This window comes from Oxyura jamaicensis, chromosome 19, assembly GCF_011077185.1.
Source record: "Oxyura jamaicensis isolate SHBP4307 breed ruddy duck chromosome 19, BPBGC_Ojam_1.0, whole genome shotgun sequence".
In the NCBI taxonomy this organism is placed as follows: Eukaryota; Metazoa; Chordata; class Aves; order Anseriformes; family Anatidae; genus Oxyura; species Oxyura jamaicensis.
The window spans coordinates 738177-755599 of NC_048911.1; the positions used below are offsets into that span (position 1 = coordinate 738177).

At 47.0% G+C, this 17423-nt stretch overlaps 1 protein-coding gene across 3 annotated transcripts in view; it reads right to left on the minus strand.

Moving 5' to 3' along the window:
- Positions 1 to 17423, minus strand: part of MTMR4 (myotubularin related protein 4) — a 68260-nt gene that overhangs the window by 9984 nt on the left and 40853 nt on the right. For 2 of the 3 annotated variants that reach the window (XM_035342918.1, XM_035342917.1), the window contains 11 exons: positions 13006 to 13202; positions 12624 to 12752; positions 12199 to 12310; positions 11626 to 11821; positions 10959 to 11144; positions 10020 to 10190; positions 9745 to 9899; positions 8152 to 9382; positions 7941 to 8051; positions 7538 to 7626; positions 4896 to 7126 (listed from right to left, as the gene is read on the minus strand). In XM_035342918.1, the coding sequence (XP_035198809.1) occupies positions 6949 to 7126; positions 7538 to 7626; positions 7941 to 8051; positions 8152 to 9382; positions 9745 to 9899; positions 10020 to 10190; positions 10959 to 11144; positions 11626 to 11821; positions 12199 to 12310; positions 12624 to 12752; positions 13006 to 13202 (2755 nt within the window). In that variant the 3' untranslated portion in view covers positions 4896 to 6948. Of the gene's footprint in view, positions 1 to 4895; positions 7127 to 7537; positions 7627 to 7940; positions 8052 to 8125; positions 9383 to 9744; positions 9900 to 10019; positions 10191 to 10958; positions 11145 to 11625; positions 11822 to 12198; positions 12311 to 12623; positions 12753 to 13005; positions 13203 to 17423 lie in introns of those variants that run through there. The other variant, XM_035342919.1, reaches the window with a different exon arrangement.

Below are 17423 nucleotides of genomic sequence, written 5' to 3' on the forward strand. Positions count from 1 at the left end.
GACCTTCTCTTCACAGAGAAAGACTGGTGGAGGATGTGATTGTCGGGAGCTGTCTTGGGCAGAGTGACCATGAAATGGTGGAGTTCTCTATTCTTGGCAAGGCCAGGAAGGGGACCAGTAAAACCACTGTATTGGACTTTCGGAGGGCTGACTTTGTGCTGCTGAGGACACTGGTTGGTAGAGTCCCTTGGGAGGCGGTTCTGAAGGGCAGAGGAGTCCAGGAAGGCTGGGCGCCCTTCAAGAGGGAAATCTTAATGGCGCAGGAACGGTCTGTCCCCACGTGCCCAAAGACGAGCTGGCGGGGAAGAAGACCAGCCTGGCTGAACAGAGAATTGTGGCTTGATCTCAGAAGAAAAAAGAGGGTTTATAATCTTTGGAAAAGTGGGCAGGCCACTAGGGAGGACTATAAGGATATCGCGAGGCTGTGCAGGGACAAAATTAGAAAAGCCAAAGCTCATCTGGAGCTCAATCTGGCTACTGCCGTTAAAGATAACAAAAAATGTTTTTATAAATACATCAACACGAAGAGGAGGACAAAGGAGAATCTCCACCCTTTACTGGATGCAGGGGGAAACTTAGTTACAAGAGTTGAGGAAAAGGTGGAGGTGCTTAATGCCTTCTTCGCCTCAGTCTTTAACGGCAATTCCGATTGTTCTCTGGATACCCAGTACCCTGAACTGGTGGAAGGGGATGGGGAGAGAGATGTGGCCCTCACTATCCATGAAGAAATGGTTGGTGACCTGGTACGGCACTTGGATGTGCACAAGTCGATGGGGCCGGATGGGATCCACCCAAGGGTACTGAGAGAACTGGCAGAGGAGCTGGCCAAGCCGCTTACCAACATTTATCATCAGTCCTGGCTATCGGGGGAGGTCCCAGTTGACTGGCAGCTAGCAAATGTGACGCCCATCTACAAGAAGGGCCGGAGGAGTGACCCGGGAAACTACAGGCCTGTCAGTTTGACCTCAGTGCCAGGGAAGCTCATGGAGCAGATTATCTTGAGAGTCATCACGCAGCACTTGCAGGGCAAGCAGGCGATCAGGCCCAGTCAGCATGGGTTTATGAAGGGCAGGTCCTGCTTGACGAACCTGATCTCCTTCTATGACAAAGTGACACGCTGGGTGGATGACGGAAAGGCTGTGGATGTGGTCTACCTTGACTTCAGCAAGGCTTTTGACACCGTCTCCCACAGCATTCTCCTCAAGAAACTGGCTGCTCTTGGCTTGGACTGGCGCACGCTTCGTTGGGTTAGAAACTGGCTGGATAGCCGGGCCCAGAGAGTCGTGGTAAATGGAGTCAAATCCAGTTGGAGGCCGGTCACTAGTGGCGTTCCCCAGGGCTCGGTACTGGGGCCGGTCCTCTTCAATATCTTCATTGATGATCTGGATGAGGGCATTGAGTGCACCCTCAGTAAGTTTGCAGATGACACCAAGTTAGGTGCGTGTGTCGATCTGCTTGAGGGTAGGAAGGCTCTGCAGGAGGATCTGGAGAGGCTGGACCGATGGGCTGAGGTCAACTGCATGAAGTTTAACAAGGCTAAGTGCCGGGTCCTGCAGCTGGGGCGTAATAACCCCAAGCAGAGCTACAGGCTGGGAGATGAGTGGTTGGAGAGCTGCCAGGCAGAGAAGGACCTGGGAGTGATGGTTGATAGTCGGCTGAATATGAGCCAGCAGTGTGCTCAGGTGGCCAAGAAGGCCAACAGCATCCTGGCCTGTATAAGAAACAGTGTGGCCAGCAGGGCCAGGGAAGTGATCGTCCCCCTGTACTCGGCTCTGGTGAGGCCGCACCTCGAGTACTGTGTTCAGTTTTGGGCCCCTCGCTACAAGAAGGACATGGAGGTGCTTGAGCGGGTCCAAAGAAGGGCGACGAAGCTGGTGAGGGGTCTGGAGAACAAGTCTTACGAGGAGCAGCTGAGGGAGCTGGGCTTGTTCAGCCTGGAGAAGAGGAGGCTCAGGGGTGACCTTATCGCTCTCTACAGGTACCTCAAGGGAGGCTGTAGCGAGGTGGGGGTTGGTCTGTTCTCCCACGTGCCTGGTGACAGGACGAGGGGGATGGGCTAAAGTTGCGCCAGGGGAGTTTTAGGTTGGATGTTAGGAAGAACGTCTTTACCGAAAGGGTTGTTAGACATTGGAACAGGCTGCCCAGGGAAGTGGTGGAGTCACCATCCCTGGAGGTCTTTAAAAGACGTTTAGATGTAGAGCTTAGGAATATGGTTTAGTGGGGACTGTTAGTGTTAGGTCAGAGGTTGGACTTGATGATCTTGAGGTCTCTTCCAACCTAGAAAATAGAAATTCTGTGAACACCCACCTTGACACCATTCCAGCCCCACGCTGACTTACAGCATTCAGTCTTCCCCAAACTAGCAACACTCTGGGTCTGAAAAGACAGGCAAAGAGTACAATCCACCTGGCAGCACAGGTTCTCCTGTCATGGTGGCCCTAGTTTCCCTTACTCGCAGCTTCAAGTCTGGTAGCACTACTGCTGCCTCCACAATTCAATCACCAACTGAGAACTGCAGTTCTATGCAGGAATTCATTACAGAGATTCTTGTCTCTTTTGGATTTACTGACTATTGAATTTGTTCCTCTTTAGTTGCTCACCTGTTACAAGTCTTTGGTGTTGCATGCCTCCCTTCTTTCAGTAGCACTGACTTCTATCAGATAGTTTACTTACCATTCATTCAAAAGGAAGATGTTCTGCACAGTGTATATACTGAAACTGTTAAGCCAGGCCTGTCGGTCTTTATTTCTGATACAGTTCTGCCAAATGCTTTCCTTTTGGCAAGTGCCTTTGCAGCCATTAAAATAATAATAATAAATGTTATGCAAATCTAAAATAAATTTTGCCTTTTTTTTAAGACCATGAGTGAAAATGCATTGTTCTTATATTTTCTTGATGTTCTTGGTATACATCGATTTTTTTAACTACTTTGTTAGAAGGTGACAGGGAGCACTTTATTGTCTAACTGAAATAAGGCTACAGTCACAAAGGGAAGTGGCAGTTGTAACATTGAATATTTTGTCCCAGGTCACATAAAACACCTAAGTACCCCCATAATAAATGCTTACCCTTACGCCGCTGTCTTCTCTCATGAATACTGTCTTCTCTCATGAATACGCCACTTAATAGGCCAGTCCAGCAGGTTCGCACAGCAACTGGCTTTTCAAATGCAGAGATTGACACAGGTTCAGAACTGGCTTTGTTTTCAGTAAGAAAGAACAGGATACAGACATGTCAGTAAAATATATGGTTGCATGGGAGACTAAAGCTGCATGACTAACCTAAACTTTGTGAGACTGAAGATGTGTGTGCTGCTTTCAGTAACTCTTTTTAAACATACTGGAGACCGTATACAGCATCTTTCATCTAAGGACAGTTTGACATATATATTACTATGTACTTAAGAGATACAGAGATACCCAGGGTACCATAAATATATGGCAGTGGCCAAAGTTCATTTTTACAGAAGCATGACATTTTGGGAGAGCATTATACTGCTCTTTAACTGTTGAAAATGCAATGACCAGAAGCACATCAAACACACCTCAGAAGGCCTGCATCTGTCTTGTGTGTCTCTCACTTTAAACTTGTTTCCTGTTCAGTACTTGCAGGGTTCACAAGAAGGCCATATATCACATTCCTCTTTTTTTTCCCTCTTTCATAACCAAGGCTTAACATGTCTCTTCACATCTGCTGCAGTTTTAGCATTATCTATTAATGGCTTAGCAGATGAATAATATCCAACAATCACAAGCTTGACCTGACTTCTCACTACACCTAAATCTATGTTTATTTTGCTCAGTGGCTGGTATTATAGTACATCATAAGCAGTTCCGGTTGTTAATTTGCTAAGAATTCATGGCAGTTACTGCACTGATAGGGGAAGGCTTTGATCTCACTGTTTGTGCTAGGTTTAGACACATTTCAGTGTGCACAGATAGATTACCTCAGGCTGAACATGTTGGCAAATTATGGCTTTATATTCTTTAAGTGATAATCCTTTGTTCTGTGCTCAGTACTCATGAATGTTAAGTGCCCTTGCTGGCATTGCCAGCCTGACACTATAACTGTTATATGTGTCTCAAGCAAAATACCTATATTCAGCTTTGAAGGCACAGGGGGAAATTCGCCTGAAGTACTGTTCCTTCTGGTGAAGGAATGCCAAAAGGGTCATACAACAGTCCTAGCAGCCAGTCTTCCGCTGCATAGTAAGATGAAATCAGAACTGTTAAGACCATGAGAGGCCTATTCAATTTTAAGATCCCTGGATGCTTTCTAAAAGTTTCACTCCAGTTCCACTACAAACTGTTATTTCCCTGCATCACCCTTGGCAGATCAGGCTGACTAAGCAAAACAGTCCCCAGCTGCCATTCTGCATACAGGAATGCAACCAACTGCCAGATCTGGAAGTGAAACTGGCAGGAAAAAGCTCACCAAGTTACAAGGAAAGAAAGTGGATCATTGCTTCTCCCACAGAGTGGAAGTTGGGGACTAATCCAGCTAAGCAGAAGCCTATGAAACCATTCCATCCCTAAGGATGTTCAAATCTAACGTAACTTACCAGGTAAAAGTGGTACAAACATGTCAAAAAGCTACAGAATCCTCCCTAGCAGCTCTTGTTTAGAAGAGAAAAATTCCTTACCCAGTCATTAAAGGAGAGGCTGGAGGAAGTTGGCATCTTGGGTAGCCACAAGTTTGTTTGGTAAAGAGCACAGAGCCTCAAAGTAGAAGACTATGACATAGCATGCTATGTGTCTTACTCTTGATTACTATTTGTGAGAAGGGATACTAAATACCTAACATACCTTAATGAAGGGAAAGGGTAGCAAGTTACAGCCAGGGAAACGATGAGTAAGATTACACCACAAACTAAAGAATGGGTCCAAACACAGCAGCACTAATATAGAGATTTTATTTCAACTGTATTGAGTTGTACAGCACATTTTGTTTGTCACAATGCTATCAAACTGATTTTAGAGTTTTTGGCCAGCACATTGTGACACTGAAACTCACAAGAGCTAAAAGCAGTTTGGACTAATGGCCTGAATGGAAGAGCCAGGAGTACCTAGTTTCTGGCTTCCTTATTGCTTGCAGTCATTCCAACATGTGCAAAACAGGAACAAATTCAAATTCTTCTTCTGCCAGCCCAATGGTTGCTCTTCCATGTCTGGCAATGACTGCAAGGTACAAGGCAAGGGAGAATCTGAAGCAAGGTGCCTTCTCTTCCCAAAGCCATATTGGTTGTTCCCAGTATGGAAAAGAAGCAGAGTCCAAGTAAGTACAGGATCTTCAGATGATGCTAGCTTTACTTGCACTATTGGGACTTACAAAACCAGAGGCTGACATATCAAAGTACAGGAAAGGGTCATTACTCCATTCCCTCTGATAGAGATGACAAACCTTTAGCAAAAAATCTGGGAGATCACAACAGCATGAAGTACTTTGCCTTGTTGTTAGACCAAATGCCCTCACAGGTACTCCCTTCCCAACATATAAAGTCTCAGCTCATGACATACAGAATACATAGTACATTTTCATATTGTTGGAAAGAAAATTTGCATTTCTATAAAGAAATGCCCCATGTTCAAACTCTCCTTCCTCATTAATATCTGCAGAAAGCTCACCTGAAGCCCACTTTCTTCCTAATCCCAGTTTAGTTGTTAACTTTTCTTATTTTTTATTTTTTGGAATGAGTTGGGATTCCCATTCTCTAGTTTAATGAACAAGTAGAGAGGCAATTACAAGTTGGCAACTCTGAACTTCGACCACTGTACAGGCGACAAAAAAAGATGTCAAATTCAAGAGGCATTTTAGGTAGCACTGGGGCAAAAGAGAGATATAGTTTCCACCACTGAACATATGCCACATGTCATGTTTATCACTGTAGCTTGGTTGTACATCCTAAAGTGAAAAGTACAGACTGTAGTGTCTATGTCAGCCGGTGTCTTTCCCCACCCCCATTTTGGTATCAATGCTTCATTCTCCCTTCTTCGGGTTACATTAAGTGCACAGAAATATATAGCAGCATTTGGACTGAAACCCTCACATACACCAGACAGCACATTCCAGGAGGTAAAACAACACATTATGGCCTATACCCTCAAGGTATCAAGTTTTCAGGATAAAGAGCAGTAGGAAGTGGAGAGCTGAGTGCAGAAAAGGGGAGGAGGAGCAACACAGGAACACAAGTTCTGTTTCCATGCCAGGAGAGGATCAGGGTGCCATTCCTGTGTTAGCACCAGGCTGTGGCACTACTGCAGACAAAGCAGACGGGCAGAGCAGGAAGTGAAAAAGCCAATCTCCCATCTCCCCACATTGTTGGGGGTCAGGGACAAAGTCAAGTGCATTCACCAATCCTAGCGGAGCATGAAAACGGGTGAAATCTGCTCAGCCCGTTTTCAGCCAGAATGAGTTTCTCTTCAATGCTCAAGAGAAAATCAATTAGTGATGGCTAATGAGTCTTGTTCACCAAACTGATCACAAATCACACTCATGGAAAGAGAATCTACAGACCTGCTCCAGGCTGAGGCCCTTTCAAAGCACATGGTACCACCTAGAGTCTGCCCTCTTCCTTGTACAGCAGCTTGCCTTTGTTGGGGGAATTGGTTTTAAACATGCCTTTCTATTGCTTTGGGGGTACTTTGCACAGGCAATATCTGTGAAAACATTGCTTTCCAGCCCACAAAAGAAAGAGGTTGCAATCCCCTCTTTAGCCCTAGGTCATCAGACTACAATGTACGGGCCCACCGGTACCAGAGTGGGGACACACACCGTACTCCAATCTGAGCTCCTCTGCTCCAGACTGATAGTAAGACTGTTGAAAACAGTGCATTCAAGCTTGGTGTTTAAGTGTTGCACCAAAGGCCTTCACAATTACAGTGGAGGCAGAGTCACCCTTCAAACCCATGAGAGAAAAGGCTGGGCTTAGACAGGTCCCTTGTCTGGCATTCAGCTGGAAGCTGTGGCGATGGGCTTCTTCAGATGTTGGCTCATGAGCTCCCTGGCACGAGACACTTGGATGTGGTCATAACAGGAGTTACAAACAAGGACAGGGTCATACAACTGCTGATCAGGGATGGGCAACTTCAGATGGCAGCAACCGGCACAAAACACATTCCCACAGTTCCTGTGAAGGAGCAAGAAAAGCAGTGAGACGAGAGCTGGGAATGCCACAGCAAATTTCAGCAAGTGCAAAGGACCAAGTTCAGGAGTGAAGTCTCAGCCTTACTTAGGGCTAGTCAGCATGTTTCTTAAAAAATAATGTGGTTCCCAGCACAATCCAGCTGGCTAGCACTAGAAAGGGACTAGTAGGCACTACTACCCAGAAAAAAAGATCAAAGACCAAAAGGATCAAAAAGGAAATGGAAACAAGGACAACATAGCAGACTGGAAAGCTGCAGGGAATTTATGAGACCTGGTGAATAAAGGATAGACTTAACATTTTCTCCTCAGAGGTGGATTGTACTCCAGCATTTTGTGAGGTTTGACAGACAAAGGCAGAGAAGAAGAGTGGAACTGCAGCAAAAATATTGTTTACCTGCAGTGATGCCTCCGTTTGGCCAGCCAGAATTCACAATCGCAGTTAAAACAATGCGAGGCCATATGGTCTGGAACCCACCGCGTAACCTAGGGCAAACACCAGTCCTCATCAGCTTTAAATCTGTAACACCACACCAACCAGGTCTCAGGACCAAAGATGCAGGCTGAGATGTTGCTTTGGACCAGAACAGGCTAGCCCTGAGAGGGCCCATCCCACAGGTCCTCTTCTATTGGACACAGCAGCAGAGGACGCAGAGCCTCTTGCACCTTGTCTTAAAGGACAAGGGTTGCTGCTCTCGGCCTTTCTTCCAGCCCACTCTCTGCTGCCATTACCATTGAAGTTAGCTGCTAGGAAGAAACATCCTCTCCTGTACTCACAGCTGCCGTAACAGCACACGTACCTCCGTCTCCTTCTTATCAACAGGCTCCCAGCTCGCTTCTGACAAACAGTCTTCACTATGATCAGAACAGAAGTCCTCAGTATCACTGCCATCTGATTCCTTCAGACATGTCTGTAAAAAGAGAACAAGTCACAGATCCCTTCAGCTGCCTCAATCACAGGGACCACTGCTAGCCAGGAGATGACTTGGGGTGTTAGAGGCAGTTACTTACAAAGTCATCCTCGTAGTCCATGGGTGGCTCGGCCGGTGGGGCACAGAAGTGGCGGATGTCCAACCGCAGCTGCAGCTCTCGCACCTGCCTGCGTAGCTGCTCTACCTCCTGCTTGTAGCTGGCCTCGATCTGCCGTAGCCTGTGCTGAATCACATCTGTGGGGAAGGGCAGCCCGTCATCGTCCAGGTAGAGAGGAGGCACAGGAGAAGGACATTTTGGTGGCAGGTGCTTGGGACCAGATGCTTGTTTCGGGTGGCAGGGCAGCCATGAACGGCTGGGCTTCACTGCAGAGCCTGCAAAATGCGTACCGACATGGCCAGAGCAGGCTGAGGCTTTCACACCTTCTCTGGCAGACCACTGGCCACTGAGGCACAGGCCAGGCACCCGTAGCTGTTTGCTGCTCAACCTCTTGCTACAACAGCCATAGGAGAGGAGGTGTCTGGGTGCAGACTCCCCACTGGGGAGCAATGTCACCATTCCTTGAAAACTGTCCCAGTTGGACCCCAAGAAGGAGAACTCACTGCTTTGGCTCTGGGAAATAGGTTTGCGCCATTGCTCTAGCGGGACTCTCCCCAGCCGGCAGGGCTCCTCACAGGGTCCATTCCTTCTAGCATTGCTTTTGCCCTTATCTTCATCCAGGCAGGGGATGCCCAGCTCCTGACAAGGAGCACTTGGTGCCAGGGACTCCTGGCTGGGAATGTCTTGGCAGGTGGTGTTTTTCTTGGGGCAACCTCCTCCACTGGATGCCAAGTCAGCAGCCTTCAAGGGTTCCTGGGAACAGGTTTCTAATTGCTTTTCAGAACTGGTAGGAACCCTTTCAACATTTTCCTGCTTGGAAGGATTTGGAGCTGGACATGTGCCATCCAGTTCCTCCATGTATGTTACATTTCCCTTTTCCGTCTCCAGAGACGCATTGCTTGCTGGCACAGATGCCCAGCTGCTCTGTTGCTTGCTATGCACTTCATGCTCAGCACAGCCACTAAAAACACCGCTGGCTTGCAGGGGGGCATTTTCCTGATGCTCTTCCACCTCCTGTGCCTCGCCTGCAGCCACCATGCTGCCTTCTCCCATGTGCAGCTCGGCTCCCTCAGCAGTGGCATGCCTGGCTTCGAGGCCCACCCGGACTTCCTGACAGTGGTTATTCAGGTTTGGATCGCTAGATGTGCGGGTCAGTGGGCTGCTGGAGTCGCAGGCTGAAAGCAGGTCATCCATAGATCTTGTCTTTGGTAATCTGGAACCCAGAAGCAAAGCAAATCTCAGAACAAAACTCTTGAAACTTCCCTCATTTCAGCTGAAACTGAGATAAGAGAAACGTTCCTAATTAGAGATCATGGGATTGGCGAGGTAGAGGGGCATAGCAGCATGAACTGAAAGGCACAAAACTACATCATGGCCTCCACAATCTGCCTTTTTAGGAGCAGCGGGGAATTATACATATTCTTCTCCAAGCGGCTGGGACAATGCTACTGAGCTCTTGCTCCGCACAGCAAAGATAATGAGCACAATAGGTAAAATAGAGAAACTATAACGAGCAAGAAGGGAAAGATGACTGTGGGTAAGAGGCAACCTGGGACTGGAGCTCCAGGCTCTTACCTGTCCAAACATCTGCCACTGAACTCCTGGCTCTGAGATCCAGGGGGCATGTAAATGTCCATATCATCCTGTCCCAGAGGATGTGGGGAGGAAGCTGGGAGATATACTGCAGTCCAGACATGCAGTGCTCGGACATGGCACACTGGATGCAGCACCTGCAACAATTGCTATGTTTAGAGATGAACACAGAAGGAAACCTCTCCAGTCTCTCTTTATACAGCCCCGGAGCCCGGCAGGCACAGAGCCCAGAAGACTAGACCAGGAGCTCTACTCACCTGCTCAGACCCTGGCATATAGAGAAGATTGTGAAAATTCTTATTGCCAGCCCGCAGGAGGGACCACACGGAACAGGTACGCTTATAGATGTTGTGCATCTCTCGCTCGCATGGGCTGTTCCCAAGGAAGGTCCCATAGAGACAGGAATACGTGTGCTGCACCAGCTTCACCTGCAGCATCAAAAGGAGAACAACTGTCATGGCCACTGGTAAGCACTGTCTCCTGTCCCCAAGGGCAGCGTCTTCTACTTGTCTAGGGTGGTCCATGCACTTCCTATCTAGCTGGTGACCTTACTGTGGTCCTCTGTCACACAGGGCAGGACAAAGAGGGGTAACAGGAGCCACTTAGCTTAAAGTGAAATCAACGGTCAACCAATACCATATCCATCCTTCTATGACCCTAAACTATTATTTGGTAAGTCAGCAATTAATAGCTATTGTTTGCCCCTTCCCCTCCCCCCCCCCCCCCCCCCCCCCCCCTTTTTTTTTTGTATGTCTGAGAGATGCAAATCAAGCTTTTGATCAGAACAATGCTCCTGAATTCTGAAAATCTGAATTCACTGGGCTAGAAAGGGACCTGAAGAAGAAGTGATTCAAAGAAATTAGACAATATAAAACCTTCATCACTGCCCAGTTTGCTAGGTACTCCAAGCCTGCAATCCCTACTGGGAGAAAGAAGAAATTGCAAGAAGCCATCAGCAGCATTACACACACAGAACCAGGTCAAAATACCACAACCTAAGTGCAGGGCTGAACCCGTACAGCGTAGGTATGTCAGGAATGCCAGCAGAAACCCAGGCAGTACTCAGATACTTTCCCATTTTTAAAGAATTCAATCTTTGTTTTTCAACTATAATGCTGTAAAATATGAGGGCCTTCTCTCTGCTTCTGCTCACATCTCGCAAGGAATAAAGAAATGTTTGCATGCATATTTCTTACCAAAAATGCTTCATTAAATTCAAAGAGGCAAGGAAATTGCTTCAGAAGCTGATGAACAGCATCCAGCCATTGGAGGAAAACTGGGCATTGCTCATTCTGATCTTCCACCTTCTCCTGGTGACCACAGCGATCACCAAACTTGTGACCAAAATCCAGCCAATCTGATTCGACAAGCACCTGGAAACCCTGTGAACACAAGAGAAAACCAACTGCAGGCAACTTTGCTGTAGGCACCTAGCAAGACACAGCAAGCTCTGTCTGCTAGCAGTGCCAGGAAATCTCGGGACTTCTGAAGGTCTGCAAAGAAGGTTGTATCTGTGCTTGGTTTGGGAGCAAAGCTACATGAACGTCAGAGGTTTCCAAAAACAAAGTGACAACTGTTATTTCTGTATGACAAACAGCCTCGAGAATAAACACAAGGAAGTACAGGGAAGCAGCTGCACCTTGAGCACAACAGGCTGTTTTCCAAAGTGCCTTACGACACTGGGAATGAGGTATATAGTTTACTGAAAACACGCAGGAAGACCATATAGAAAAACTCAATACCTCTAAGATCAGCTCTGAAATGCCACTAAGCTAATTGCCAAATACAGTTCTGTTCCTTTCTGACGAGACTCAAGGACTGTCATTTAGCAGACATGAAACAGCAGAATAGCACAATGTGTACCTCCATGGTCCTGTAGTAAGGGTCCAGGAGAATCTTTGCCAGTGCTACAATCTGTGGAGTTCTGTCCCAGCCGTCTGAGCAATGAACCAGCACTGGACGCCCTTCTCTGTCAACTGCACTGGAGACCAGCACCGCTGCCTTCAGCATGACAGAAAGGTGCTGCAGCCACTTGGTACTCTCCAGGGCAGAAAGCCAGCTAGAAGGTGTGCAAAAAGCAAGGAGATGGTTCCTTAGCAGTGAAAAAAACAGTGTCTTTTTAAAAACATGTCCAAAAGAGGACTCAAACAGTTTGTGAATAACTACGAAGAATCCCTGACCTAATCTCAGTTTTACCCCAAAACAGCTATGTTTTTGAAACCCTTAGAGGAACAAATAGGTAAGTGAACCGAGTCAGTGATACCATCTATTCTGGATTACTGGGGATCAAAATGGGCACCATTTAAGCACTGTGAGCACTTTCCCTCCATTTTGTGAGGTAGAAATCTGGGGTGGAAAAAAAGAAAAAGGAAGAAAAAAAGCCCGCAGGACATTAACAGATATGGCATCAAACTCAGCTAGAATAAGGTCACTTACTTGCTAGGGTCTGGCACCTGGCTGCATACAGCACGCAGATACTGGAAACTGTTGCGGATGGAGTGGATGTTGGCCATGCCCATGAACACCACTTCACAGTTTGGGTAATACTCTGAACACAACAGAGACAGAAACATTCAGAAAGTGCTGCTGCCACTGCAGCAAGCGCCTCTGTGCACATAGTTTGGTTGTACCCTGCAGCACTGTTTCTAGTCTCCAGCAGAAGGTAGGCAATGTTTCTAGAAAAGCCTTGTGGGCCAGCAGCAATATATATGGAATAACAGACTGCGTGAGTGAGGAGGGGAACGTGCTCCCAGAGAGAGTGAGCACCCAAATGCCAGTGTCACCCAAACTGTGCTCCAGGGCCCACTCAGCACAGCAGGTTCAAGAGGAACACACTGTGCGATTTGCTTAGCTCTGCTTACCTTCACATTCACAGCCTCCTCCCTTTGCTCTGTTGGCCACAGCTGCGGTGTAGGATCGGGCGTCGAGAATCAGCAGTTTCTGAGGAGTTCCCGCATTCTCCACACCTGAACATGCGGTCAGGGACGAGTCTGCAGAGACAGCACAGAATGAGTTCCTGGCACCTCCCTCCCTCTTACAACAGACCTCCAGCACAACCCAGCACTGGCCGTGTACAAGCCCAGAGACATGTCCCACATGCAGGGCCCAGATTATTAACCTGGATGTTGGGTTTAAATCCTTCACTGTAACAGCCCTGTTAGTGGCAACAACAACATTTAGACGTGGGAACCACACCATAATTCACACATTTAAGAGACAGCAGAAGGGAGCATATTGCCTCACCAAAGTCAGCCTCGCAGGCCTCGCTGCCATCGCTGCTTCCATTGTGTGACATGCCACCAGGTACCTTTATTCCAGGGTTCAAGGCACAGGCTTTGGCAATAGATGTCACAAGATACTCATCGTCAGCATTTCGCCAGCCCCACCAGCTGATTTCAGGCTGGCTGCAGCGTGCAATCACTGCCCCGTTGCGCACATGTCTGCAAAACAAGCAAGAGCTAGATGAATCCCCCTGGAGAGGTGAGGAATGAGCCCAGCAAACTTCCCCACACATCTACAAACAGCCAGTGCTTGTGCAACCCTCCTCACTGCTTCATCTGCTGCATTTACCCTTGTAGTCAAGCAGTGAAACAGGGCAGGGCATTTCAAATAGCCATTATTCATAACAACAGCAGTGACACAGAGACTGTCACTCAAATCTCAGCGCTGAGGAACAGAAGATGGCTGTGAGTAGCGCAGGAGCGGCTAATGGAGCTGGAACAGCTGGCAAAACGAGATTGCAGAGGAGCAGGTTGCTGCAGTGCTTGCAGGAGTGGCTGTCAGGAACACACAGTGCCAGGGGATGGTATTAGCTCCAGGGTCAGCTGCACCTCTGGGTCCAGCGGCTGTGCTGGGATCTTGAACACCACTAAAATGATGCAGAGTTTCTGTAGCAAGGGGGAGCTGCCAGTTGTTCTTGTCATTACTCCCCTAAGAAACTAGAGAGAACTTCAAATAAATATGGCCGTACTTTGGGAAAGTCATAGTTATTTCTTGTACTACTGTTCTGTTCTTCTATTTTCACTTTTTTTCCTCCGTTACATGACGTCCTGGTTGTTAAACCATTTCATGTAGTGCTTGTAAATTAGAAAGATTAACTCACTCCGCATTGGACTAGTTAGTTTCTGGGTGGAGGCCTGAGCTGGTGTTTACCAATAACCCCTACAATGTGAACCTTACCCTGGCTGCTGCTAATCAAGGCCTGACAGAAGGTCTGAAATAGAAAGAAGTACTCATTTTTCACATGAACATACTTGTCAAGTCAGTCACAAGTGGCCTGAAAAGGGAGTGGATGATTATGTGACAAATTCTGCTGGTGCTACAGAATTATCCCAGAGAGTCATAGCTGACTGGAAAAAATGCAGAGGATCTCATGATACTGAGAGATAAAAATGTAACAATATAACTGAGAAGTATTTAAAGATGATCAATAAGTATCCCAGTTACGACTTGATACAGTTACGCACAATAAACTGCCAAATCTCAAAGACTTTGAAGCCACTGCAGTTCTCAAACAGCCTCAGCTCAGTGCTCAAAGGAAGCAGAAAGGTTAGGAATGTGCAAGGAATTATTAGAAAAGAATAAAACAGAAAATATTATGACACCACATCACACACCTGCATCTTCACAATCATTCAAGCTTCTTTCTCTAATTCATCCACAACCATAACAGAGAGTGGACTCACTGCCATAGGGATATGGACTTATAAATACATTTAATTCGTGGTGGGTTGGTCCACCAAGTGACCATGAAACACAACCAAACATTCTCCTGAATATATGCCGTAGGAAGTCTAACATGCTTTGGCTGCTCCAAAGACACAGCAGGGCAGAATACCTGCTCCCCTGTCCTGTCTGTTACACTTCCTTGAGACACTACTCATGGTGCCTGGCCCTTCTCAGGGAAGAAGAGAACCTGGGCAGCCCTGTACACTCACCCCTCCCTGTCCCACTGCCCCGCATCTGACACCTCTCTGAAGACGAGCTAGAGTAAGAACAAAGACAGAGATAAAACATCTGACAACATCCCAATATTTTCTTTGAAGGTTGACACCTCTGAAAAACTTGCATTGGTGGCCAAGCAGAATACATAACAGCCTAGATCCTAAAACACACTAGCGCAAGCCTCATCCCATCACTCAAAGGCTGTTCAGTTGCTGGTGGCACCTAGCAGTGGAAGCACTCTTGAAGGTGTCTCTTTTTCCTCGTGCTGACATCCCCCTGTTACGGGCTCTGCTGTTCCACAGTGGATGACAATGCTTGTTCACATTATTTGCTATAAGGCAGTACCTCCAGAAAATACATTGAAACTTTGAATTTCTTTCAACAGTGGTGGCATCTCACCAGCAGCTACTGCAGTTGGTAGAAATGGTTTTGCTCCTCAGAGCCAATATTCTCCTGAAGCAACTTACTAGTAAAAAATGAAAAAGTTTTTATTGCTAATGACATCCCATAGTTAATACTGATGAAGATTCTGAAGACTTCCAAAAAACAATATTTATATGCAGCTAACTCAAAATACTTTGGAGTCCTTTCTCATTTGGTGCCATCCTCTGCTGCCGTTTTGTTTTGCAAGGTGAGTTACACTCCCAGGGGGTCTACTTCTGGCATTGGGATCACTGAAGGATGGTTAATACAGACAGCAGCAAAGGCTTTGTTTATACTAGTAAATGAAACAGAGCCAAGGTGTGGACTTAAGCACCGGCCTGTGATCATCCAAGCCTGTTTGTTAGCACACCCACAATTTTTGGCCTGTGCCAACTAGCACTTTCCCAGACAGCGCCTGAGCACGTTTCTGGGACACGCAGGTGCTGTGCCAGGGACTGTTCCCAGCAGCCTGCTTGGATGTGACAGCACTGTTTTGGGGTGCAGAAGGTAGGAAAAGACTTTAGCTGTGTAGATGTGAGTTGTATGAAGCCACCTGCAGTCAGTGATGGCCTGTCCAATGCAGTACTAGAAGCGTGGCCAAATTGCCATACTTCATTTAGAGAATTTCTTGGTACCACAGGCTTCTGAGCAGCGCAACAAATACTGGGCAGGGCATGGTCTTGAGGTAACCAGTTTCAAGAGATGTAATGATGTGCTAATAAACACGAGGAAATAAGGCCAACATTGATGAGCATGAAGTCATCAGTAAGCAGAAAGTGTAGCAGGTGCCAGTATAAGAACCAAAACCAAAACCAAGCCTGCAGTGAGCTTCCTAGATCAGGGTAGCACACATAGCTAGCTTGACTCTGTGGTCTCCTGCAGATCTCCACAACACGATTGTATGAAGTTTTAGTTCTTTTCTTAATGGAAGTTTTCCCCGAGGAAAAATGATCCTTTCTTGAAACTGGAATGGTAGAAAGTGCCACAGCATGTTAACTTATGTGGACATAAGTATTCCCTGGGGATCCTCAGTTTAGTCTAGATGACTCAAGACCCTTTCAGAATCCAAAGCTGGAGTATGATATGCATTGTATTTTATTGGTTCATCTTTTACTCCCAGATTCACTCCGAGCTCAAGGCTAGAGCAGATGTGATGTTCTTTGCACATGCTGTCTTGATTTTCCTGACTGTTATTCTGGCCATAGGAGCTCTCATCCACAATGCAAAGTCAAGCAGCTCAGCTTAAAACATGAGAAACTGCCAAGAGGGTTTACAGAGCTGCTGCCTCTCAGCATCACCTAAAGATTCCCACCTGAGATGCATTCATGCAAGTGCTTTCATGCAAGTGGGCCAGATGAAAGCCCTGGCCCACTCCATCTTGACCAGGAGGCTTGAGACCAATGCTCAGCATGGGGCTGCAGCAATGTCCACCATCTGCCTACTGCTTCCCTGACACTCACTGCAGCATGAACACAAAGGCAACTGCAGAGCATCTCTGAGAAGCTCTCTTGCTAATGTAGTCCCAAGGTCTTCTGAAGGTGGCTGTGCAGACAGAGTAATAATGAGGAGCGGCTGGCATACAATGCCCGTGTGCCTCCGTAGCCAACTAAATAATTGATTGCATCCTCTGTGTTGCTTTAAAAGTGAGTTGTGCCTGGAGGGTCCTGAATCTCCACTGTGCATGTCCTCCACTGAGGACTCAGAGATGGAGATCCATGTTTCTGCTTTGCTTACCAGCTAAATTATACTGTTTGTACGGAAACTTATACCTTTGGTGTCATGCTTTACAGATCCGAATGTCAGCCATTGAATTTAGCCTTGCTCTCCAAATACTCTGAACTCTAGCAAACAGTCCCGTGGTGACTGAGTCCCTGGGATGAATGCATCCAAGGCCACTTGTCCTCTCTCCTGAGCTGTAGGTGATGAGGAGCTGAGTGTGAGGCTCTGCATTTTGTCCCTTCCCCTTGGCACAGCACAAGGTAGTCCAGAAGCAGCAATGGCCCTCACAGACCCTCTTGGCCAAATGCTTCAAGTTTGAGGGCAAAGGCTAAAGAGCACATGAAAATGAGAGAGAAATTGGGAAGGCCTGGACCCCTTTTATAACATCACTTGTCAGCATCTTGTAATCTGATACCAGGCTGCAAAAGGTTTGCAACTCAACCTGTAAATTACTGGGTACCTTTATAGTGGTATTATAAAGCACTGAACAAAATAATTTTAAGAGGGTAGAAAAAGACATGGCTTTGCCCTCAGGTGGAGAAGCACACAGGGACAGTCTCCAGCGCCAGACCATT